Raw genomic sequence first — 26,571 nt, forward strand, 5'->3', positions numbered from 1 at the left:
AAGTTTCCATGTTTGATAGTGCATTTTATTATTATTATTATTATTATGGTTTAGTTTTGTTTGCTTTTATTTTGTCCATCAGGAAAAAGATATTTCGCCAAATAAACAAGCTTTTAGCATACTCCAACGATTCTATAAAAAGTGCTCATAGTATAGTCCATTTTTTATAACCCCTTTCGCTAATTTAGGCCTATATATGAATAAATAAAAAGTAATTGCATTTGAATTTATATAATGCATGATGAAAAGAAAGAACTAATGTTTCCCCATCATAGCCCCGACTAAAGATATGAACATTCAGATACAAAAATTGTATCATTGTATGATGGCGGACTTTTTTTTCACCTAACATCAATGAGCATTTATGAAGAAGAAAAAAATTGTTCATGTACTTGGTCACAAAGGGTCCGTTCTACAAGTTGCCCTACAAACAAATGCTATATAAATGCTAACTCTTCTCCCACTTATACTTCCCCACCCCACTTGGGGGGGGGGGGGGCTCTGGGGCTGAATCCGACATTAAATCTACTGTCAGTCAAACAAACCTTTTTTGTCAGTGAGTTAGATGGTCTTAATAACTTAACTTTGAGGGGTCAAATTTTAATGGATAAGGGGTGACTATTTATTATATTACGCTACAGTCTCTACTAATAATTATTTAGCTAACTTTTAGAAGTGAGATATGTTTCGACTGTACCGATAGCTGGCGCTATTCCATTTCATGTTTCTGTTATGGCGGCTAATGGTTTCTTTTTCGGGAAAAAAAGGTGTGTCGCATGACTGAATTTACTGAAATTACTTCACTTTGGGATATATTTGGTGAGTGCATTATAAAGCAATGAAATACGGATTTATATCACATGAAAAATATCATTATCATCATTAGTTCACGGTTCGTTTTCAGACCTAACGGAGCTTGTAAACATTTGAATGTCCATTGATTGACTTTGTTACTTAGGGACGAAGCCAGAGCGGGATTGCGCGCCGGGAATCTCCCGGCTCGACGGTTTGTACTCTGGCGAGAGCGAGGGCTCCAATCTAAGTCTGGCAGAACAGAGTCAGCTCAGATTATTAATCAGTAACAATGTCTATGAAAGTGTAGAATTACCAGTGTGAGGTGGTGTTGTAAATTTCAAACTTCAACCTAGGGTCTATACTATAGTTGTAAAAAGTAAAGCCAGGAGAAGTTATTGGGGGAGCATATTGCAGATTCATTGCTTGACTTGTTTGATTTGAGAATCTTGATTTCATGTAACCCTTTTTGTGCTGAGAACCAAGCCTTTAAGACTGTCGATTGGTGAAATGTGTAGTGATCCAAAGGGATTGTATGTGTGAAAAATGTTAATTAAGCTATGTTCTGAATAAATGAATAAATGCAGTGAATAAATTAAGCTTACGACAAAGTAGAAATGACGTCAAAGTCCAATGGAAATGATGGCGGGTGCCGGGTGATGACAAGTAAAGGGGCACGCCTCACACCATGATGAAGCGGAGGCTTGAAGGCGGAAACTCGACTTTGTTGAAGTGGCTGAAGAAGAGCCGTGAAGAAAGCGATGTCGTAGCGGACGCTCGTGAAGATGATGATGCTCTCGGACTAGAAGAGTTGAAGTGCGGCGCTCGAGGATGAAGCAGTGAATTGCTTGATGTTGGAGGCCAAGGAAGAAATGATGAAATCAAAGTCTGTGCCGATGCAAATTTTATGAAATTAAAAACCATCATTCACTCCACACAGTAGCGCTTTATTGCATCACAGCATTTGTCCAACCCCAGAGAACTAGAACTCTTCTCAGAAAGTAATTGTAGAAATCAAAGATGATAATATATGAAAGTATGGATATTATACAAATTGTTCAAACTTCGAAGAATTTCTTCCTTGTGTATTTATAGTAGACCCAAATCTTTATTTTAATTTTCTATTCTTACATTTTACTTCAACATGAGTTCTTTCTGACATTTGCTTGACAGGGACCAGTAAGAAAGTGATCAACAGTTGTCACTTTGCGAGGAAACGTTCGGACCCATTTGTCCCTCAGGACCCCCCTCAAGTCCTCACCACTGAGTAGGGAGATCTACACATGGTTGAGATGGGGGAGGCTGCTGAGTATGGGATGGTCAGCAAGATGCGGGAGATGGTGTCCAGAATGTTCTACAACTATGGCCTCTTCTGTTCCAACTACCCGATAGCTCTCATCGTCTTCTCAGTGGTCATCGCTGTGCTGTGCAGGTCAGTTTAAAGATAAAGTTGAGTTCTGGTCATGCGATTGGATTGTGAAAGAAACGTTGTGGAATCGATCAGAAAAGGTCGATCATCTAGTATTGGTGTGTACTACAAGGTTCTGGAATCATCAAAATGATAAGAAATTTGGCCCAGTCTTGGGAATGTTACAAGCACTGTACACAGAAATATCTATATGGGACTACACAAACATGTGGCATAAAAATCCATCCCGATGTTTATGCTGTTACATGCCATATTTAGAATTTTAAGTCATTTGAAGAGCCATGCTTTTCAGGGAACATTTTTTATCTGATGTTCTTCCACACTTGCTTAATAACAATGATAACTCTCACAAATTATTTTTTACCTCTTCCCAGAACTCAACCTTCAAGAAAATGGGTACACGCCGTAATAGGAATAATTTTCATATTTCTTGGCATAGATATTCAGTCCCTCTTTATGCTTTCAGGAAGTATTTAAGATTAGAGTATTGTATTACTTTGCTATATTGATTTGATTCAAGTGTAAACAGACTTTTATTAATTTGAATGGTTTGCTTTGTTATGCATATATTGTAGCACTGATCAAATAAGGTCTGTGTGCACTTTGAGAAGAACCTGGCTTTATCAGGTCAACTAGCAGTTATATTCAAGGGATTCCCATTAGCTGGACCTCATCTACTGTACATGTCTCTACAGAGTTTGAGAGAGGCAAATACTTTTGTTACCCCCCCCCCCCTCTTTTTATAGAGGGGGGGGGGGGGAGTTGTGTTCAAGTTATTGATTATATTAGACAGAAGTAAGGTGAGCTTGATCTTTGTCAAGAATCGAGTTCTCAACTGTAAGGAATTAATAACCATGCACATGTACATGTAGGTTCCTTTCTTTCTTTCTATTTAACAAATATAAAATACAACCAATTTTCCCTGCACATTTCACAGTCTATCTCAATTCTTTGTATATTTGTATGCAGTCTTCCATGCTTTTTCGCTGTTCCCCTGACACTGACGGCACCCTATCAGTACACTACACCTCTGAAAGGCTTCCCGGACACAGCGAGAAAGTTCTACACCAAACAGCTGCCTGATAATAAGACTGCCATTGACCACAGTAAAAGACCACAATGGGTGAGCATTCTAACAAAATAGTCTTTTTTCAATTTCAATAGTGGTCACTTCTCTATACAGGACACCTGTCTGTATCAGTTACGTTAAATATCACCCTCTATGAAAAAGATAGAAGCTTTGGTATCTAAATTTGCCTATAGTCACAACTCTTATCTTTTTTACCCTTTTGTTTTGGTTGTCTTTTAAACAGGTTTTAGAGTAGAATTTATTATCTGTTTCCTTTTAGATTGTAGTGGTGCATGGACAATCCACTTTCATTACTAAGGTTTTTAAATGTGATTGAGTTGTTATAAACAGCAACAAGAATGTAAATGTGTATTCTTCACTTTCACTGTTTGTTTGTCTTTTTTTTCTCTGTATTTCTATCGTGTATTTCTTATTTGTTTGCTAGATAAGACACCCTTTAAAAAAAAAAAAAATGTTTAAAGTAAAACAAAGTATAGATGTTTGTATTTGATGAATGAAGTAATAGCATTTAGACAGAGAGAGAGAGAGAGAGAGAGAGATAAAGAGAAAGGGTGGGTGGGGGAGGGGGGAAGTGAGGCATGGTACCACTGTTTCACCTATGTGTAGATGTACTTCTTTTTTATCTGCATGTTTCTATCATTTTACTATCTATTCTCAGTGCATAAATGTTTATGATATAGAACAGGAAATAGATGACCTTTGATCTTCTCATATTGGTAATTCTTGCCCTTCAGAAGGGGACACTTACACAGTGGACTTTGCTTTGTACACATTCATTTAGATGTAGTTGAATTGTGTCTACAGTAGTTACTCTAGTTTGGTAAAGTGATATTCAAATATTAATTGTTACTATGATTACTGTATGACTGGAATGATTCATTGTTGATTCATCGACTAGTTTGTTATTAGAAATTCACTCTAAGAAGAGAGAGAGAGGAACCCATACACAGTCTGAAGACTAACGTCACTGTCCTTCCTAATAAGTTTAACAACCAAATGTATGTCTTCAAGTTATGCAAAATTTTTCTCAGTGAACAATTTCTCTCATTGCTGAGGTGGTTACTGGAAAAAAAGCAAAACAAAAAAGCAAAAAAAGCAAAACAAACAAGCAAAAAAAGCTCAGCATATCTCAAAATAGATTCAAGAGTAAAGTTTTATTGTCCATAATAAACTAATAATACAAAAATATGTTACCCATTGGTATTAGATATAAACACAGGTATAAACATGATATTGTATGCTGAGAGCCAGAAGCGTGTAAAGTTAATATTGAACAAGAATGAGTCAACACCATTCCATTCATAACAAGTACATTATTATGACTCACATCATAAATACATTCCTACTTAAATAGCAAACTGATATCAGGTGTACTTTGACTTTTTTTTCTTCATAATAGTGTGTGGGAAAATGGATAATGGATATTATAATAATAGAAACTGTTTGTTGATTTTTTTTTTCTTTGCTAATTTGAATATAGTGTCAGCATCATCCTCAAAATTCACGTTCAGTATTTGCTTTTCTCATCCCAGTTTTCCCGACCACCAGTGGGCTATGTGTTGCAGGTTGTTATAAATGCATCTGTATCACCATGGCAACCAGGTTTAACATATGGAGATGATGTGAGAGGTCCACTCTCTAAGGCCTTTGAGCTGGACAAAGAAATCAAGAGTTTCAGCTCAAAATCAAAGTAAGTTTTTAGTAACACTCAAGAGTTTCTTTGGTGATGAATTTGCCAAGTGAATTTTATGCTTTATTTTAAAAGTATCATGTATTTGCACTTTGAGAAATTGAATGAAAAAGAAATTGAAAAAAAAAGTGAAGCAGGAGGGATTATATTTGTATTTCCTGTGGTAGTATTTTAAACTATGTTATCCTTTAAGTATGTTAATTGTCATTATAAAGTCCAATTAGCACAAGTGTTTGGCTATTTAAATTTCTGTTCACAGCTATGCAGGGGTAGCATACATATTATAGAAAGATATTTGCACAAGCAATTTCAGTCTGTTACGATGATCAACACCCTTTCCACTTTTCATATAACACAACATAGTTTTCAGAATATGGCCCAAGGTTATTAGACAGTGTCTTGAAAACCAGTTTCCATAGAAAATCTGAAGTTCTTCAGATTTCTAAATAACAAATCTTTCTCCTTCATATTCAAAATATAATTTACAAATCTGTTATGAATTTGTAACAACTTCTAGCCTTGATGTACAGGTAGTTCCACCCTGTTCTCCTTGTATGTTTATAGTTTATGCCTACAGTGTATATAAATATTTAAAACCTCAAGTTTAAATTGTCCGCTCTCTTCTTATATTTCTAGCGTATTACTGCGCTCATCATGCCTGTATGTATCTGATGTAGCTGACCATGTGAAGGGTGTAATGCCTGAGCATAGCTGCCTCGTAGTATCACCAGCTAACGTATGGCAAGGCAGCTTTGATCGCTTTCAAGAAGACCCTTATCCTGGTAGATCAGTGTTCATGGGAAACTTCTATGATAAACCTGCCCTACATGGTAAGTCGAAACTCAACACATCTTTTATTTATTCGCATTTTAAAGCAGAACTGGGCCCGTTGCACAAAACTTTAATACCATTGATGGTAACTACCATGGAAACCTTGATTTTGATTGGTAGTTGCCATTGATGGCACAGTTACCATCAATGGTATGTTTTATGCAACGGGCCTTGCACTGCTTGTAGCCACATGTACTTGGGCCCTCTATACATCCAACAATTCCTTAGCGGTACCCGTTGATCCCCATGGTCCCCTTTTTTGTCTCGCCTGCGTAGCAAAAAGCAAGACATACTGTAGGCGCTGCTTAATTGAGAGCTGATTTGATGAGATAACCACCTGCCAGTGACCATGCGGGGAGGTCTAATCCCTTCTGGCCAAACTAGTGCAGATAGGCTTTAATACTTTTCTTGTTATTACTATTTGAGCTCTTTATCTTCTTGTTCAGTTCCATTTTCTTTTCTATTATTTTCTTGTGCTTCTCTCTCTCCTCTTCTAATTCTGCTTTGCGGCACTAATGTCCTTTGGCAAGACATTGATCTACATTTGCCACACTCAACCCAGGTGATGTAAATGGGTACCTGGCAGGAATTAATTCCTTGAAATGCTAGAGCATGACAAGTCTGACAGACATGAACACCGTATACAAGAACCCACTATTATTATTATTATTAAATGGTAATGTGGCCTTCTTCTGAATTGATATCGTTGCTCCCTTTTTTCAGATCTTCTGCTAGGTGTGCAAGCCAAATACACTGGACTACAGAAATACAACATTCATTCTGTGTCTCCTCAGATCTCCTTTGCTGTAACGGTCGTGTTCCATACCTACAATGACAGGTGAGTCTTCAAAGATACCATAATCATTATAATCATATCCTTCTTTGTGATGTTAGTCTTCAAAGATACCATCATTATTATCATCATTTTTTTTCTTTGTTGTGTTCACTGATTTAATGATATTTAAATTCTGAGACTGGCGACTGTCACATTTGTTATGCTTTCCCGTAATACACTATGTAGTTCTAAGAACCAGGTATGGCCATTTTTCTGATACGGAATGAGACGTGGCTATTCCATGGCATTTACAGCTTCTACATGGCAGTTACGGGGTATACATGGCACTTACTGCTAGGGAGATCAAGAAATTTCACTATGTAAAATCAGCCCTGTCTACCAACATGCGGCCTAAGTGGCACATCATATGGCCTATGTTTTGAAATTATGTGGCATTATCCTGGTCGTATGAACCGAGTGGCCAAATCAGTAGAGTTCTGGCAAATAGAGTATCCTTTAAACCTGGGTGGAAAGTAGCAATCATGAATTAATGTCTCACCAAAGGATGAGTATTGGGCATGGCTTTGACCCCTCAACCTTTTGATTCAAAGTCAAATGATTGAACCACTGCACCGCAACCCTTCACCTCCTTTTTAAATACTCAAGAAGGAACTACAACACAATATTGACCTTGTGTGACCTGCTTATCGCTTAGAATCCGCATTCGTAGATCAGAGTCAACTTGTCTGCATATAGTCTGTTTATTCATCTTACTTATCTTCTTTGTGTATTGACTCATGATCAGACAGTTGGTAAATAATGAATCTACTCTTTTTATAAGGGATTTCTGCAAGGGATTGAAGAGAAGAATTGATTTAATTTTTGCAAGGGACCAAAGAGAAGAATTGATTTAATTATGCCAGGAAACGATGAGAAGAATTGATTTAATTTATGCAAGGAATCAAAGAAAAGAATTTATTTAATTCAGGGAACCATATAGGGCTCCATGCTAATGTTTTGTATCATGCCATATTAAATGTCAATGAATACCCTTAGAAACATTCAGATATATTATATGATTTAACACTGCATGTTGCATCAATAGTAAATGTGTATACAGATGTTCCTGTGTACCTGTTTAGTAATCAGCATCTCATATTGCTCTTCAGTGTATGCATCTGTGCTATTAATAAACCTGTTGTAATCACACTCCCTTATTGGGGAAGTGGTTTGTGGTTAGATGATTGAGATGATAAAAGGGTTGTTAGGTTTATGATTGATGGGAACTGTAATAAAACCACAATCAGCTTGTTTTTCAAGCTTTCTATATTTGGAAATGATCATTAGGAAGCTATTTGAGCGTAACTTCTATTGTAAAGTAAATCTGCTTCAATTCTCCACTTTGCTTTAACAGTATTTTTATGCCTCCGTTACGAAGTAGCCGGAGGCATTATGTTTTTGGGTTGTCCGTCCGTCCGTCCGTCTGTACGTACGTACGTCTGTACGTACGTACGTCTGTACGTACGTACGTACGTACGTCCCGTTCTCGTGATCGCGTTATCTGAAGAACCGATTGATGGATTCCTGCCAAACTTTGGTCATGTATGTATCTTGCAGAGCCGATGAACCGATTAGATTTTGGGGTTACGAGGTCAAAGGTCAAAGGTCACAGGGCTCATTATGTATGCAAAAACAGTTCGTGATCGCGTTATCTGAAGAACCGATTGATGGATTCCTGCCAAACTTTAGTCATGTATGTATCTTGCAGAGTCAAAGAACTGATTAGATTTTGGGGTCATGAGGTTAAAGGTCAAAGGTCACAGGGCTCATTATGTATGCAAAAACAGCTCGTGATCGCGTTATCTCAAGAACCGAGTGATGGATTGCTGCCAAACTTAGGTCATGTATGTTACTTGCAGAACTGATGATGTGATTAGATTTTGGGGTCACGAGGTCAAAGGTCAAAGGCCACAGCACACATTATGTATGCAAAAACAGCTCATCATTGCGTTATCTCAAGAACCGATTGATCGATTGCTGCTAAACTTAGGTCATGTATGTTACTTGCAGAGCAAATGAACTGATTAGATTTTGGGGTCACGAGGTCAAAGGTCAAAGGCCACAACGCACATTATGTATGCAAAAACAGCTCGTGATCGCGTTCTCAAGAACCGATTGATGGATTCCTGCCAAAATTAGGTCATGTATGTTACTTGCAGAGCCAATGAACTGAGTAGATTCTTGGTTCATAAGGTCAAAGGTCAAAGGTCATGGGCTCATTATGTATGCATAAATAGCTTGTGAACACATTCTCATTAGAACTGACAGATGGATTACTATTTAACTCAGGACATCTTGCAGAGCCAATGAACTGAGTAGATTTTAGGGTCATGAGGTCAAAGATCAAAGGGTCATATATGTATATGAGAAATCGCTTGTAATCACGATATTCTGAGAACCTGTTAATGGATTACAATTGAACTTGAATTCGAAAAATGTGTTCTGTTTTGGTTTGTAAAATTGCTCTATGACGGAGGCATCATTTTCAACTGCGCGCAGTCGAATTCCATCTAGTTTTTAATATTATGAACAAATCTTTGTTCTTCATTTTGGTAAAAATAAGTGTAAACTTAAATATCACATCTGTTCTGCATTATCTTCATCTGCAAAACAATCAATTCACTACCTTATCTACATGTACATGTACACATCTTCAAAGCTCACCTTGATAATAATAAATAGTATTTTGAACACTCTCCATAATAAACTATATCACTGCGTTTACACGAAATATTCACACATAACATACATGTACAACTGAATTTCATCAGAATAAGTACATGTACAGTGTACACCTTTACATTATTTCAGCTAAATAATAGTTTAAAAAATCTCTAACTTGGGCACATACCAAATAATAAACAAAGATTTGTTCATTTTGAAAAGAATTTACTGTTTATATTAAAGATTGTATGCTAATCATACATTACATGTACATGAATGTGTCAGAAACTGCAGTGTATCCTACATACAGTAAATAAAATTATACCCTACAGCATTACATGTAGCTGTGATTGCACTGTCTTTAAAAAGAAAGAAAAATACTTCAAGCATGAACTTTAAGATCAAAATTATTTTTATTTGAGGACTACAAAACACTGAAACTTTACTTTTGAGTAAGATCATATTTGCTTTCGCACATGAAAAGTAAACAGTGATTATTGTAGATTAGGTACACAGAGGTATATACTGCTCATTTTAACTTCAGTGAACTTTATGAACTTTTGCTTTGATTTGAGAAGAAGAAGACAACCATTTAGACAAACTTCCTGCATCATTGTTTCAGCTTTATTTGAATATGAATATCTTAAGTAGTTACAGTAAGTTCTAAATAAGTACACTTAAGTTAAAGCTAACCTTTAGCTCTGGTATGGGAGTCATATTTTGAAAGAAAATTGCTATAATTTATTCTGGATTTTTTATTCTGCAGTAGATTGGTTGTTTGAACCAGTGAAATGAAAACAAATGCACAGAAACTTACTGGGCATCATCTTCAATAAAAACCACAACTCCCATTTGCACATACCGGTAGTGACCGGTGTTAAGCACATGGTGTCGAGCCTGTATGTACTTACCCGGATTACCTTATCTTTCTATGCTCATTACTCAGCCAGTATACATTTTCTACCAAAATTGTTTGGCACATGTCATTTATTTGTAATCTTGAACATTCACTGTAAGTTTTGTTGGATTCTGTGAGAATTTATTTTTTATATTTACTAGAACTCAAGTTCATCTATAATGTAACATACCATGTACTTTTGATATTTCACCCTTGCAGATAATACATAAACACTCACTATCATACATGGCAGACAATGAACGCGGACAAAATATACAGTTCCTCAGGTAGACAAGGAGACATCCCTTCACTGCTATTATGTAAAAATGTGTAGAACAGGTGTCACATGCATATTCACCTGTTCTACTGCAAACTGATTCTATTTGCCAAGTTCGCATGGTCACGCACAACAAGCTCACATTTCAATTGTGCAGGTCATACAGCACTTCTTTATTTGTAGTATTTGCAGAATTGTTTTCCATTTGACTGATCAGCTGTGTTTGTCATGGAATGTTAGATCTGGCCGGTTATTTTTAGCTTTTCCTACGGGGAATAAAGTACTGGCAAAATCCCAGGAATGTGTATTTAAGCAAATGTGTGGGAGACCAAATATTCAATGGTCTCCCTCCAGAAACAGAGAGAGAGAGAGAGAGGGGAGGGGGAAGGAGGAGGGGAGAGAGAGAGGGAGAGAGGGAGGAATAGATGGGAAGAGAGCGTGAGAGAGGGAGAGAGAGAGAGAGAGAGAGAGAGAAAGAGAGAAAGAGAGAGACTGCATTTATAGGGAAAAGAGTTGCATTTTGCACAATTCATCTATACAAAATCTTAAAGAAAAAAATTGTGCGCATAAATCATTTACTAGGAATCCACAAGTCTGGCATAATTCATATTCTGACCTAATGTCAAACATGATACATGTACATAAAACATTTGTCATTCACATATCATTCATGAATGATTTGTGAATGACATGAATGTCATTGTTCCTGTACCTTTGTGAAGTATTCAGCTAATCTAAACAAACATTAAGAGTAAAGCTTGATTACAATCTACATTCAGTCTTTGTTTGAGGTAAAGATAAGCTCTGACATAGTAATATTTGTTCATGTCTGCTAATAGTTCTTTCATACAATATCAGATTTTTTTTGGTATGAGATTTGGTTTTATAATATATTTCATTGTAGACTTTATGAACTCTTCAATAATGTTTTTTTTTTTCTCTCATTCATTAGTGATTGTCTAGATGTAAGCTTTTTTCCTTCCATTTTTTTTTGTTGCTCTTTCTTAATGTTCATCTGTGTGATCTCAATGAATTCAGGTTAATTCTGCAGCAAGGCAAAGTTTGCCGGGAGAGCTTGAAGATGTGGCAATTATGAGCTCAAATTTTTTATCAAGTACATTTTTTAGACTCATTTTTGAGGTTATGATATAGGAAGATGTGAAAGAATGATTACACTGTAAGGCGATAATGAGTAGAATAAAGATTTCAAGATTTGAATTTGACAAAAACATTAAATTTAGGGCACATGTACAAAATGTACCATTAAGCTTAAGAAAACAAAACTTGCGTAAACTAGTTAGAATGTATAAAATCAACCCTAAAAATCTTTACCTTGCAACTTTTAAATTGTTGGCACAGGTAAAAGGAGTATGAACAAAATGAAGGATAACATTAAACCTGCCTATTGGGCTTGCAAAAAAACCCACGACTAACCTTGGTTCCATGCGAGCAATATTCTATTGTGAGTGAGTACACGTCTACTCAACAGGACGTTCCACTGTTCACTGAGAATGTATTTAAGATTGCATTATCTCTTTGTAGAAGTAATATTTGAAACTCATATTTTGAATAGATAGTTTAGATACATACATTAGCAACATGGAACCCATCACATCAAGAGCAGAAACATGCTTCATTGATTGCTACACTTTATTAAACCACTTGAAAGTGAATTGACACCCCTCTGACTATTCTTGTTTTTGTCTTTGTAGTTTCATTGAGGAGCTGAAGTCTCATCTTGAAGAGAGGTTTAACATGGGATCACCCTCTCTAGATTGGAACACAGGAGAGTTTCTCATTCTTCACATCTACTACAAGGTAGGTCACATTAAAGCCCCACTGCACTAATTATAGCAGAGGGATTGGACCTCCCTGCAAGGTCACTGACAGGTGGTTATCTCATCAAATCCGCTCTCAATTAACATAAGAAAAAGAGGACCATGGGGGACCAATGGTCACCGATTAGGCTTTGTTTGCTTTATAGAGGGCGCAAGTAGCTGTAAGTAGTGCAGTGGGGCTTTAAGTTGGTTTGTTTGGTTGGTTTGGTTTTACCTGACTGCTATTAAAGAAAGTATGCATGTGCTTGCACGTAAGCAACCAGGGGAATGACGGCTTTAAGTCCTCTCTGAGGGACTTGGTAATGAGGATTAATGCCTTACCAAAGGGCACTAGCGCATTGACTCCTACTTGGAATTAATCATAATTCTGTACTTTAAAAGAAAAAGTAGTTTGTAAATTGATTACTGGACGTGCAGTCAATCTGGAGCAATGCCAACTCTTTTATAAGACATGGCTCTGAAATGTTTGTATGTTGATAGTGAAATGCTAACTTTGATTGTCATTTTGTCTTCTCTTTCAGAGTCTGATCAACTCTGATGATTTCATGCCTGCTGCCATCATCTATGCCCTGCTAATGTTCTACATCTACTTCTCAGTTCGTAAGTACAAGTCTACTAGTCTTACTTACTTACTTGGTATACTTGGTTGATTAGCCCTTTTGTCCTATGGGAAGGGTTCTCAGTTTTCTCTTAAAGGCACTCTGTCCTACTTGTAGCTACTTGCTCCCTCTATATAGAAAACTTCTCAAATCGGTGCTGTTGGTCCCCCATGATCCTCTTTTTCTTATGTTAAATGAGAGCTGAGTTAATGAGATAGCCACCTGTCACAGTGACCTCGCTGGCTCGCTGTGTGGTCTAATCCCTTCTGGCTGAAGTAGTAAAGCCTGCCTTTAAAAGTAGCCACAGTAGGGCAGACACTGTAAGGTAAGCTGTTCCAGGGCTGGACCACTCGATTTGAAAAAATGTGGCCAGCTAATTTCATTTGAGTACGTCTTTGGTAAAGCTTTTTAGTATGACCTCTTAGATATTTGTTTGGAGCAGAGAAGAACTTTTCTGAACTATTCCTATATACTGCTTGTAAGTGTCGGCTTGCATGGTGATGTAGATATACAGTAGGTTTGCGGGTGCACCATGTGTGAGAGAGAGAGTGAGGTTGAGGAGTCCTGAAAAGGAATCTGACTCGGTAATCTTTCTTGGGGGTGTGGTAGTCCTGAAAAGGACTGTTTGTTATCTTTCTTAGCATATAGTTCTAAGGAGAACTATAGCGCTTGGAGAGGATGAGTGGGTCTCTAAAAGCAGGTTTGACTATGAATGCTTTCTTAGCAGTTAGGTAAAACAATCATCAACCAACCAACATTTACTTGATCATTGACTTTTCTCTCTTGCAGGTAAGATTGAGATGGTGAAGTCTAAGTGGGGTTTAGCGTTGAGTGCTACTGTCATGTTAGTACTATCCTGTACCATGTCAGCTGGTCTTTGTATCCAGTATGGGGTTGAACCAACGTTGAATGAAGGGTGAGCGACACTTCTTTAGAATAAATCCCTCAATTATTTCTTATCATTTTGGCTTCTGACGACCATCCTCAGATGGTTTATCATATCAAATAAAGTTGAATAATCTTATTTCCTCATTTTGGGAATATTAGATGAAAAAGTTTGTAGTATAGTGTTAGTCATTTACCTCTTCCCTCTTGTCATCAAGATCAGTGATGTGTAAATTTTGTTGTGATCCTATGAGTCATGACCGTGACCCTTTGTGACCCTGTTGACGATTGTTCCCCAGAGCGTTCAGTTTTCGGCTATACAATGGGCTGAGATGAGCGATAGACCTCATAAACTTAAAATTACCAAATGTAAGAAATACAAAATATATAAATTTGTAGAAATTCATCATCAGAAAAAATTCCTTTGATAAATGTACATAATGTTTACAATCCCTTCAGACAGTCTTATGACCCCTTCAAACACTTTTATGTTGTAAATGTAAGCTAGAAAACATATCGTTATCTTGCAATATTTCCTGAAGTTTTAATTTTTGTTTCTCCCAAACTGTTGTTACAGAGAGGTGTTTCCATACATCATCATCTTGATTGGACTGGAAAATATTCTAGTTCTGATCAAATCCGTTACGTCTACGCCCATGGATCTACCAGTAGAGCTGAGAATAGCACAAGGTAAATAGAAGATAAATTGGTAGATATATGGATGGATGGATCGAATGATGGATAGATAGATAGATGGGTTGATGAATGGACAAACGGTGAGAAAGGCTGGAAAATATTCCAGTTCTGATCAAATCTGTGGGTGGGTGGATGGATGGATGGACAGTGAGGTCAGCAGATGAAAATTACTGTAGAAATTAATTGATCAAAAAGAAAAATCAGTCAGAAAATCATTCAGGAATTCAGAGCTTTGGAAGAATCATGAAGGTCCTACAGCATCATAGAGTGTTATTGATATGAATAATGAAGCAGAATTGATGTGTAAATAGCATATTATGCTTTCAACGCAAATTGGTTTTCACGTTATTTAAATATTTATTTGTCACGACACTGATGTTTTCTCTTTTTCTAGGTTTAAGCAAAGAAGGTTGGTCTATCTCAAAGAACATGTGGACTGAGATACTGATAGTGGTGATTGGGCTCTTTACATTCGTATCAGCCGTACAGGTGAGTCGGTTAAGAGTTAACATGATTTCTTGGTGGAATTTCATGTACTTACCAATGAATTTTCTGGGTCTTTTTGCATTTTGAGGATAATGATACTTCATAAAGCTTTTCTAAGTCCAATATAACATTGTCTAAGATGATGGTAGTGGGCATTGTTGCAGTTGTTGCAGTGATGATGATGATGATGATGGTGGTGGTGGTGGTGGTGGTGGTGATGATGATGAGGATGAAGATGGAGATGAGGATGATAGTGGGGGTGGTGATGATGATGATGGTGATGATGATGATGATGGTGGTGATGGTGGTGGTGGTGGTGATGATGACGATGATGGTGGTGATGGTGGTGGTGGTGGTGGTGGTGGTGGTGGTAGTAATGGATGGGAATGATTTAGATGATGAATTGTGGTAGCGATGAAGGCGAGGATATCTTATTAACATCTTTGATATCTCCCTATCTTTCTAGGAATTTTGTCTGCTCGCCCTGGTGGCAATGTTCTCAGATTTCTTCCTTCAGATGATGTTCTTTGTCTCCATCTTGGCTCTCGATTTCAGGAGACTCGAGGTATCTATTACTGTGGGGTTTTGGTGTGTTTTTTTCTTCAATCCCCAAAGTGTTAGTCGTACAAACTTTTCATCCCAATTATAAAGTGATTTACAAATTGCTTCACATCGTGTGAGCCTTTTTTGGGGTTCAATTTACCCAATACACATCTGTAACAATCCTTGTTCTGTAACAATATTAGTGGGTTTTTCAAAGTGTCATGAACAGGTCCACAGATATAGTATTTCAGGGTGCCGGGTCCTTTTTTGGTATTTCACTGCATTCACTATGAAACATGCCTGTCGGTAATATTGCCATTCTAAAATGAATCAGAAAATGATGTCTATCTTCAAAAGATTATGCTTACCTGAAGTCGCTTTTCAGAAAATGTATTGTCTAAAGATTACTATGTCTATTTCTTGTCACAGTGTAAAGTGTAGAAACCTAAAGGACTTAGTATAATCCCTGTATTTGAAGTACATAGAGAATTGTTGTGTTATTATGCAATTTATAAATCATCCTAGTCATAATCATTATGATTTGTCGTTCTTTCCAGATTTCCGACCTTTATAAATCAGGAATGATGCAGACCCTCCAAGATTCTCCTGACGGGGCGCGGCCTTCTCGCACCCACCACCGGTCCTTCCTCTCCCCCTTCTGGGGTCAACCCATCGAGGAGCCCGCCCCTACACCCAGGATCCCTCGCAGGCTCAGGGTCTTCAACTTCTTAGCTAGCATTAGGATTATCCAAAAGATTATTAAGGTGAGTAGAGACTTGACTTGTTAGGGTCATTTTGGAAATGACAGTTTTCTAAGTTGCTATAATAGTTAATAATGGTGGCTTCTTATATAGCTCACATGTTCGTCACATCATGACACTCCTGGCGCTGCCCCGATTTTCACCCTGGCTTTAGCAAGGCGGCCAGTACAACGCTCTAGCAGTCGGAATTACCCATTAACATCGCGTGGGTTGAGTGTGGCAAATGTAGATCAATGTCTTGCCAAAGGTCATTAGTGCTGTGGTGGGACTCAAAATCCCCAGAGTGTTAAATTATTTATGCCGGACCAAAATTATGGATTGTTTTTTCCCACCACATTATGACTTAAATTGAAGATGTTTCATTTTAACTTTTGTTAATGTATATATATTCATATAAATTGTACTTGTGTTTTTTTAAATCAGATGTGGAAATAAAACTTGAACTTGAACTTAAGAGGATCCTATGTCGCTTTCATTTTTGAACGTGATCTGCTTGTGCCTGTTCTTGTGTATACAGTGGCATTTCTTATACCATGTTTCATATGTTTTTCTGATAACTGCAGTTCACTCTTGCACTGTGGATCATAGTGACTTGTCTCTTCATCTACAAAGCGGGTATCATCAACTTCTTCCTCGTCAGCAACATCTACGGCAGTCCCCTGGAACCCTCCACCACCCATTCAGCCCCAACCCCTCTGGACCCCACACTGCCCCTTGTACCCCCTCTCAACGACCCCTACCACACCCTAGACAAAACCGGACAGGTGCCCGATCCCGACGCATCCGACAAGGTCAATGACCCGTCTCTTCCTGTTCTAAAAGCGGGGGATTCCCCAAAGGCAAGTGATCAGAAAGGGGACGATAAAGTCAAGGACAAGACCAAGAGCGGGAGCGATGGGAGTGATGGAAGCTTGTTGGACTTGAAGCCTTGCCACGGAAGCGATTGCAGCGATAAGCTATCCCTGTGGGTCAGACAGAGAGGACTGTGGAAGCTCTCTGCTTGGCACTGGCCTGCTCTCTTCAATATGTATAACATTAGCTTGGCAGACAGGTGAGAAACATGTAGCATATTCTATACTAATACTACTACTACTAGGTTGAGCGTACTCACACTGATTTGACAAGCTTTTTCCATTCAGTTCTATTCTCCATGATCGTTAGGAGCTCCTGCCTTGGTAGACAGGTGTCTTTTTCTAACTGGTCAATGTATTGTAAGTCATTGATGGGCGCCCTCTGGTGCATTTGCCCCTTGAGGGCTCCCAGAAGAGCATTTGTGAAATGATTTCACTCTTGCTCCTCCAGCAATGACCACCTTGAAACAGGCGGCGGTCTCTCAGTCTGTCTGAGATCAGTGTAATGTTCCTTTACAACTCTATACTATTAATAATTCCTTCAAAAACTGATTAATTTCACCCCATATGCTTATCTCAGACACCAGTTTTAAAATCTAGTTAAGATTAACTCTGAAATGTGATATGATTGCAGGGCCCTCAGGGAGAACAGTATGAATACTGATGAGGCTACTCTGGGTAAACAAGACATATTATCATTATTATTATTATTATAATGTTCTTAAAAGTAAAAAATGAAAGTGATTAGTTTAATATTTCACTCCTGTAGTATCGTGGCTTATTCTTTACGTCTGCAGAATGGCCTTTAATGCCACCACCCAAAATCAGTTTTTGAGCTGGGGACCTTCATGGTCAGTTTGTAGTTGAAAACACAGAGCTGATCGTACCACTGACAGTGCCGACAGACAAACTCCCATCTCCAGGGTATAGGGTCCTTGGAATAGTTTAGTGGTGGTTATGTTACCTGACTGCTAAGAAAGCATTTAGGTCCTCTCCGAGGGACCTGGTAATGAGGATTAATGCCTTACCAAAGGGCACTGGCGCATCGCCTTGGTTTCGAGCCCGGGTCAGCGGATTACGAGACGACTGCTCTACCAACTGAGCTATCGCTCCTAGTTAAAAAAATTCTGTATCTTACATCCTTCCATTTCTTTTTTCTTTTGTATGAAAATGCAGATACGTGAGCATCCTACCACCCATCAAGCTCAACATTCATATCAGTCCGGAGGAAGCCGTAGCTTTGAGGAAAGATTCAGAAACCAAGAGATATGGCTCATCTCCTGGGGTTGGTCAGATCATCGGTAGCTATGAAGGTCTTCATGAAGCCGACAGGTGGGTATATCTAGGATTTTCTCCTTCTAATGGTTAATTAAGAGAGTTTATCCTCTGCCACTCTCTGCTTATGGTTTTGTTTTGTTTCTACTCCCCCTCCTGTTTATATGTGTGGGTAATTTTGTTGTTTCTTTTATCTTATTGTTTTGTGCAATTTCTCTTTTTAACTTTTGTATGTTTGCATTGCTGTTCATCCTAAGGAATTCTGTGTTTTCCTGTATTTTAAGTGTTTGTGGTGTTCATCTTTCCCTTTAACTATCTTTGTTTATTGGGTGACAATCTGTCTCTTTTCATGTTGATTTTGAAAAGTATTGCATTATTTAAAGAAATTAAAAAATGGGCTATTAGATCTTTATTGTTTGTTGTATATCAAACCCTTGTCTAAAGAATTGTAGTATTGAGATCATTGTAATTATTACTTCTTGTGTCATTCATTTCGATCAAAGCAGCATTTCATTTCAGGTGGAACTTGACTACTATGTACTATGCAATTTTCATATGGAAACCTTGCATAACATTCGTGATAATCTAAACCATCATATTTCTCAACAGATGGGACTACTACGTCACGATGATGCTGGGAATCATTAGCGGTGCATCATCAGTAATCCTCATGATGCTGCTGTGTAAGTGCGCTACCCTGGTCCGTAGTCGTCAGGCGAGGTACAAACCAGGACGTAGGGCTGATATCGTCAAGAGGGTCCAGGGGCCATGTGAAGCTGTACCTCTGCATCTGACTGGACATGAACAGGTAGGATCTTGTCTTGTCTCTCTCAGTGCTTATATTCCATGCCTCAGTGTGAATCCATATTATCGGTAGCCATATTCTGTGAGAGTCAAGTAACTTGGTGATCACTTTATCACATATTAAAGCCTCACTGCACTAGTTTGACCAAAAGGGATTAGATCTCCCTGCATGGTCACTGACAGGTGGTTATCTCATCAAATCAGCTTTCAATGAACACTAGAAAAAGGGGATCATGGGGGACCAACATGCATTGTTTGCTATATAGAAGGCGCAAGTAGCTATAAGTAGTGCAGTGGGGCTTTAATCAAAGGCTGTATCATGCTGTTGCGCTCATATAATGGACCGAATTCTCATGTATTAGTCTGATTGAACTGTTTACTCTTCACCTGAATTATTAATGGTATTCAATATATGTTCTGTTGGTCTTTAAAAGTTTATTCAAGAACCATGACGAGTAGGTTAGCTGTATATTTTTTCAAGAACCGTGATAATAATAATAATACAAACGGTTCTAATAAAGCACTTACCACTGAAGTCTCTAAGCGCTATAACAAACAAAATACAATAATAAACAATTACATATTAAACGTGAGTAGGTGATGAGTAGGTTAGTTGTATACTTTCAAGATCTCAATATAAATGTCTCTGTAAATCTCTGTTTCTATAATCAGGAGGTGGAGTGTTTTGTGACTGGAGGGCGCTGGGTAGTGAGTGCGTGTATCCAGGGTGATATAAGGATCTGGGATCCAAATGAAGGAAGATGTGAGCATTTCATTCCAAGAACAAGGTAAGAGATACTTGAATACATCTCGTTTCTATGGTAACCGATAAGGTGATTTAAAGTTCCACATCAATGGGGCGTCTGTAATGTGTTTGTACTTTTAAGAGCCAACAGACTTTCTTTTTAATAATAATATGGGTCTATATAGTGCTTAATGCGAAATACCTTCTCTAAGCGCTTTACAGATATTATTTTCATGCCAATATTCTAGGTCAGACATTTGTTTTATCCTGTATATTCAATACTTCTGACATCTTCTTTATAGAATTCAAGTATCTTGGTGTAAGTGTGATTAAAAAGTATTTGCTAATTGGCTGCTTCCTTGTGTTTTCTTTTAATGAAAGATATCGCCTGAACAACAAAAGTAGCAGCCTGCCTCGTCAACCCATCTCACCTACGCAGCCCCTAAAGACTCCCAATCATTCCAGCGTCCCGTCCAGTCCCTTCAGTCCACTTTATACTGATCCTCCTCAAACAACAGAGGGCGCTGCTCCAAACAGCGCCAGGGATCTCAACACTCACTTCTGCTCCGAGGTGATCATGCCACGCCCCGGTAGCTCAAAGGACCTGTCGTCTCACTTCAGCGGGTCACACGAAGCTGGCATACCGCGGCCTGGAAGCTCGAAGGACCTGTCATCGCACTTCTGCGCGTCACAAGAAGGTGGCATGCCACGACCTGGAAGCTCAAAGGACCTAGCTGGGATGCACTTCAGCATGGACGGATACTATGCGAATGGAGAGCAGGTGTATTCAGCAGCGAGGCACCCATCGCAGTCGTCCAGCCGTAGCTCTGGGGTGGCTAGTTGCGATGATGACCCTTACCTACAGCAGCACACCAAGTCAAGGACTCATAGCACGGTATCCGCTGACTTCTCCCAGGTGGACATGTTTGGTAGTCCACAGGAGAGGGAGGGTGTGGTCGACCCAGCTGGTGTGGGAGGGGGGCATTGTGCACCCCATGGAGGGGGAGGGGGTGATGGTGCAGGTGTATGCTCTACGGTGTGGTGTCTTGCGTGTAAAGATGAGCTAGTAGCGGCAGGATGTAGTGATGGAAGTGTGGAGGTAAGTTCAGCTAGATTGCAGTTCACATGAATTGTTTTGGACAGAAGAACAGTTGGAGGATAAAAATGAAATGAAATTGAAGAAGAAAAAAACCTGAAATTAATTGTATGCTGAAGATGTAACCTCTGGTAAAGATTAATTCATGTTTAAATGAGTTATTGCAAGTTAGATTTATTTTAATAAAAACAGAAAAGTCTTGGTCTAATCTCTGTATTATCGATATCACTCCCAAGTATAACCAGACTGTGTATGTTTAGGTCTGGCTTATTTACCTTCATGGAGAAATACACATTAGAACCTTTCTTTGTATGGCTAAGACAACAAATTAGCTGTAAATTGCTCTTAAATGACAAATTTTGCAGCTGTTATAATGTCCTTTCTCTGTTTCATTCCTTTTCTTCAGCTATGGAGCAGTGAGAACGGTCAGCTGTTAGCCTGGTCACCTTACAAGGGTGACCAATCACAGCCTGGTATTACAGGGGTGTGCTTCTGTCGTAATCTCCTGGTTGTAGCCAGGCTCGGGGGCAGTCTGGACTTCTTGCAAATATCAGGCTTTAATGGTGTAGGAGGTGAGAACATTTTGATCATTCTTGATAAGGAATTAACAGTTTTTTTAAGGTGTATAGGATCACATAGTTAGAATATGAAGTCAAGTTTCATGTTTGGTTTGGTTTGGTTTTATTGATTAGTATTATCTGACCATTGGGATTATTCTGAAGTGCATATTTTTTGTAATTCTATACTAGTTGTTCTTTTAAATTATTATCTATTTTGTTCCCACAGTTACAGTGAGCTACGATTGTAGATTGTATCATTTGATGATAGGCTTTTTGTCTTGGTTGTGATATATCACAAATAATTCCATCCTTTTCTTATACTGAATTTAGGGCTAAGGCGTAGGAGACGCAGTTGCAGTTGTCTTGTTTTATTCTATACTTGTTGTTCTTAAAAATAACTTTCTATTTTGTTTTCCCATAGTTACAGTGAGCTACGACAGCTATTACCAATACCCTCCAGTGGTTCATTTGACTCTGCTGAAGACAGTACAGGCTCACCAGCAACCCATTAATACTATACAGGCTAATGAAGCACAACTCATCACTGCTAGTCAGGACTATACATTAAAGGTAGGATTCATATTTGAGGAGATTTAAATGATTTCAAGATACTCCATAGTTCTGTGGCCGCCTTGTTTCTTGTAGAGTGGAATTTAAGAAATCCCTTTTTGATTTTCTTTCTTTTGTTATCCGTGCCAAATTGTACACTGGATTTTTCCATTATTATGCTTCTTTAGAAATTGTCGTTATTATAAAGAATATAAAGACCATACCCTCAGTCAAAAAATTCTTTGAAATGAATAAGAGCCCTGATGGGCTAGGGAGCATTAACTCCTTGACTACTGAATTGTATACCGTAATTCCCATAGACTCAATACAGGATCCATCCGGTTCCCATAGACACAAAACAGGATCCAACTGGAGACAGAGAGAGAGAGAGAGAGAGAGAGAGAGAGAGATCGACTACTGAATTCTCTGATTCCCATAGACTCAATACCAGATCCAACCGGTTCCCATAGACACACTAGAGGATCCAACCGGTTCCCCCAGTCATTGGGTTAAACCATTGACTACTGAATTCTCTAATTCCCATAGACTCAATACCGGATCCAACTGGTTCCCACAGACACAATACAGGAGCCAACCGGCTCCCCTAAGCAATGTGTTAAGGGCTTTTTGGTTCTTCTAGATTCATTCAGTATACCCTGATCATCTTCAGAAGATCAACAGTCATTTCATTTATTTCTTTTCTTTTACTTGTGTAGGTTTATTCATTAGATGATCTTAGTTGTAGATTTACATTGAGAGGACACGCTGGCAGTGTCACATCACTCTATGTAGATAAGGTAAGATTTTGGTTCTCAACTTAAGTAAATATATTATTACTTGGACATTTCTTCATATACCACAATACATTTTAGTTGTTTCGATACATGAATGTAGTTGCCTTACATTTTATTGATTTTATGTGAAGTTGACAAACTGGAAAGCTCCCGATGCTCTCAGCAGTGCCGATATATATATATATATTTCTGTCTTATGAAGAAATGTGAATGTTTGAAACTTTATATATGGTATATATATAAATCTTATATGTATGAAGATAACTGTTTGGCAATACTATTTTTCAGTTCAGCTTATTAATGTTTGCAAAAATAAAACAAAATTTATTTTATTCTAACCTGAAATCCCTTTTTCTGGAAAATTGAGTTCATGGGCGAGTCATGATTATGAAAATTAATGCTTTTGTGTCCATCAGGTTTGCTATACTTCTCTTCCTGTTACAAGAGAGAGATTCTGTGATTATGTTTCTGGAACTGTCCAGTCAAAACTGATATAAATGCAAGCCTGATAGTTTCCTGATTTAAATCAATTTCCTGGGGGTTTTTCCCCAGTTTTTTTTTTTTTTTTTGGTGAGGTGCCATTTTTTTTAATGACTTGCACGAATGCCAGGATTTCTAAAGCCTTTTTTTAAAACTCTCACTATCACCCCTAACAAAAGTCATTCATGATTGCGCTTCACACTCCTCTCCCTTCTGATCATCAGGATCCATTCATCAGCATGGCAAGTGGTTCAACGGACGGTCTGGTGAGATTGTGGGACACGTCGCGGGGCGATATGTTAAAAGCTCTCAAAGGACCTACTAGTACAGTTCTTAGTATTACATGTACATCACAACACGTTCTGTGTGTTAGCTTAGACAATAAGCTGTGTGTATGGACGAGACTACAGGGATGGATGCTGCATGTTATACAACTGGTGAGTTAATGACAGTGATTGGATTAAGAGGGGTGTGGGAGGGTGTAGAAGGGGCTCGGGAGGGGTGTGGGAGGGTGTAGAAGGGGCTTGGGAGGGATGTTGGAGGGGGCTACATATACCCCTCTGAATGTATTGTGAGTTGGCTTAGACATTAATCTATGCATATGGCCAAGACTGTTGCATATTTTATAACTTTAGCTTTCAAATTTTGAATGAAAAGTGTGACAGAATACAGATTTTTCTATTATTCATCTGATTACTCTTGTGACGTGCTACAAGTTATCTGTGAAGTTACCTGAAAAAAGTCTCATCAAATGTAAACAAGAATGAGAAGATATGTACTACCGGTATATATTTTAATCTTTTTGAAATCCCCATGTTTCTTTTTCATATCTTTGTTGAGTGTCTATTTTTAAACTCATATTTACCTCTTTGTTTCTTTTTCCTAGGATGGTGGATGCAGTAGTAGCGTTGCTACCTTGAATGATAAACTCATGATCACTGGTGCTCAGGTAAGATGTGTTTCAGATTCTTGGGTCTGTGATTAAAGGGATAGTTGAGTTTTGCTGCAGAGGGCGCTATACAAAAAATTTGTTGTGAGATAATGAAAAACTGAGTCTCCAATTTGAAAGAACATAATTTAAATGACAAAATCATCTATGTTTGATCGAAATCGGTTCAGAGACAGCTGAAATATCCATAGATGTAACCATTTCTAATATTGTGGGCACTAGAAATGTCGTAAATAAGAATAAGAGATATAATTCCATGGACTTTGATGGCATTTGCGGTCTTAAACAAGAACTTGACTATCTCTTTTTGTTAAAGCACAGAACTGTGAGAAAATTGGAAAACACAGTGTCATACATGTATATCATTAAACTGTTTATGAATCTAGGCCCCAAGCAAATTTTTGAGAGTTTCTGTAATTTTGGCAAAAGGGACAAAGGTTCAATTAATCAATCGTATGAGAGATTCATTTGAATATTGAAATGAGAGAGCATATGATTTACATACTTTGAAATGCACTTCTTCAACATGGTCTGTCTCATGTGAGCATAAGTTTTGTTTATTTCTTATTATGTAGAAAACTAAATTCATGCATATTTGTTGAAGGTGATGGGTTTTTTTTTTCCAGTCCCTTGGATAGGACGTTAAATAGGGGCCCTGTGTAGAGGAGAGTCACCACCTGCACTATTTGTATAAGAGTAGGGGAAACCCCCAGAGTATTGATCCTACTGCACACCCCCAATCAGTTATACCGGGAAGAGAGACCCGAGGGTTACAATCATTCAGTTTGCTTTTCACCCCCCAGGCACAGGTGAAGCCAAATACTTAACAATATTTGAATCCATCAGTTTTCATGTATTATCTCTTTGCATTGATCTGTTACAGGGATACCTAGTTGTTTGGGACATTGTCAGTGGAGAACCTATCAGAGAACTCAACCTTGGTGACAAGCATGTTCGTGTGAAGAACATACTCCCCGTTGACAACTCACCAACGATCGTCTGTGACTTCGGCAGCGAGCTGAGACTCATCCAGTTCCCACCGAGTCTCGAGAAGATAGACTGAAGAACTGAAAAGAGGGAAAGGAAGAAGAAGAAGATGGATGAGAGTTCTTGATGACTCCGGTTCTATCTAGCTGTAGCAAGATTCACTGCAAAGTGGAAGGGAGAGAGAAGGAGCATGGTCAGCTGAGTTTCCTCCGAGACTTACAAAGTTTTCGCCAAGCCTCTAGAAGATAGACAGAAGAAGTGTTTGGAGAAGAGGAAGATGAAGAAGAAGATCTTTCAAACCCAGGTTCTTTTCCATTCAAACAAGATCGACTGAAGAAATGAGGAGTAGAAGAGAAAGCAAAGGAAGATCATCACCTGTCACCAAGCCAGTCTATATCTTGGTCTGGAACATCTGACGATGGGTGGAAGATGGCGTAGTCTCTGCTCCTGCCTCGCAGTCAAGAGGATGGACAGAAGAAATGAAAAGAGGAGGTGAAAGGTAGCGGGAAAAGAAACAAATTTTCTGTTCCAACTCCTTTGTTTCTATAGCAGTCAGAAGATAGAGTGAAAAAATTAGAAAGTTGTATTTCTATTATTTTTTTTTTATAGAAGAAGAGATGTAGAATTAGAAGATAGCTGTGAAAAGATCCAATGTAGAGAGAAAAGTCTCTGCCTCTAGTAGCAAAGAAGCTTGATGGGAGATGGGAGATGTGAGAGGAGAATTAAATGTTAGAGTTCAGAATGTTCTGTTCTAAATGATTCATGAGAATATAGAATGAAGAGGTTTATAAAGTACATGTAGAGCACAAGGAAGGAGCAGAGAAAGGAAGGTTAGATGGCATGTACGGTTTTCTCTGTCGTTGGGATTACGAGATGTAAAGAATGAAAGAAAAGGCAAATAATATGGACATATATGTTATGATAAATGATCCTTCCGACTATATGAAATGTTTGTATTCTTTGAATACATAATGGAGAGAAAGGAATGCCAGTATGTAAGATAAAAAGACAAAAGAAAGTAAACAAATCCAACCAGAGAAATGATGCAAATATTTTTCTTACTCTTTTGAGGATCTCCATACTCCAAAAGTGTTTAAAAGAAGCAGCCCACCATTAAATATTTATACCAAAAATAAAAAAAACTGCTTTGAAGCAAGGAACAATCTT

The 26,571-nt window shown here is 38.2% G+C and overlaps 1 protein-coding gene across 3 annotated transcripts; it reads left to right on the forward strand.

The window, feature by feature from the left end:
- Positions 1–717: 717 nt before the first annotated feature.
- On the forward strand, positions 718–26,571 carry LOC105438074 (sterol regulatory element-binding protein cleavage-activating protein). Of its 3 annotated transcripts, none has more exons than XM_030990859.1 (24): positions 718–819; positions 1,966–2,224; positions 3,191–3,344; positions 4,844–5,001; positions 5,638–5,831; positions 6,556–6,670; positions 12,219–12,324; positions 12,866–12,944; positions 13,733–13,859; positions 14,406–14,518; positions 14,919–15,013; positions 15,477–15,575; positions 16,111–16,317; positions 16,878–17,365; positions 18,342–18,497; positions 19,050–19,248; positions 19,917–20,032; positions 20,371–21,088; positions 21,492–21,657; positions 22,067–22,215; positions 22,911–22,991; positions 23,693–23,905; positions 24,355–24,417; positions 25,301–26,571. In XM_030990859.1, exons 2-24 carry the CDS (start codon positions 2,076–2,078, stop codon positions 25,478–25,480), a joined length of 4,125 nt encoding a protein of 1,374 aa, XP_030846719.1. In that variant the 5' UTR covers positions 718–819; positions 1,966–2,075; the 3' UTR covers positions 25,481–26,571. The 3 variants fall into 3 exon arrangements, with proteins under 3 accessions (XP_030846719.1, XP_030846720.1, XP_011663729.2); XM_030990860.1 differs by having other exon boundaries at positions 22,073–22,215; XM_011665427.2 differs by lacking the exons at positions 22,067–22,215; positions 22,911–22,991; positions 23,693–23,905; positions 24,355–24,417; positions 25,301–26,571 and adding an exon at positions 21,872–21,948.

Source organism: Strongylocentrotus purpuratus, unplaced genomic scaffold (assembly GCF_000002235.5).
Source record: "Strongylocentrotus purpuratus isolate Spur 01 unplaced genomic scaffold, Spur_5.0 spur5_scaffold_19, whole genome shotgun sequence".
Lineage (NCBI taxonomy): Eukaryota > Metazoa > Echinodermata > Echinoidea > Camarodonta > Strongylocentrotidae > Strongylocentrotus > Strongylocentrotus purpuratus.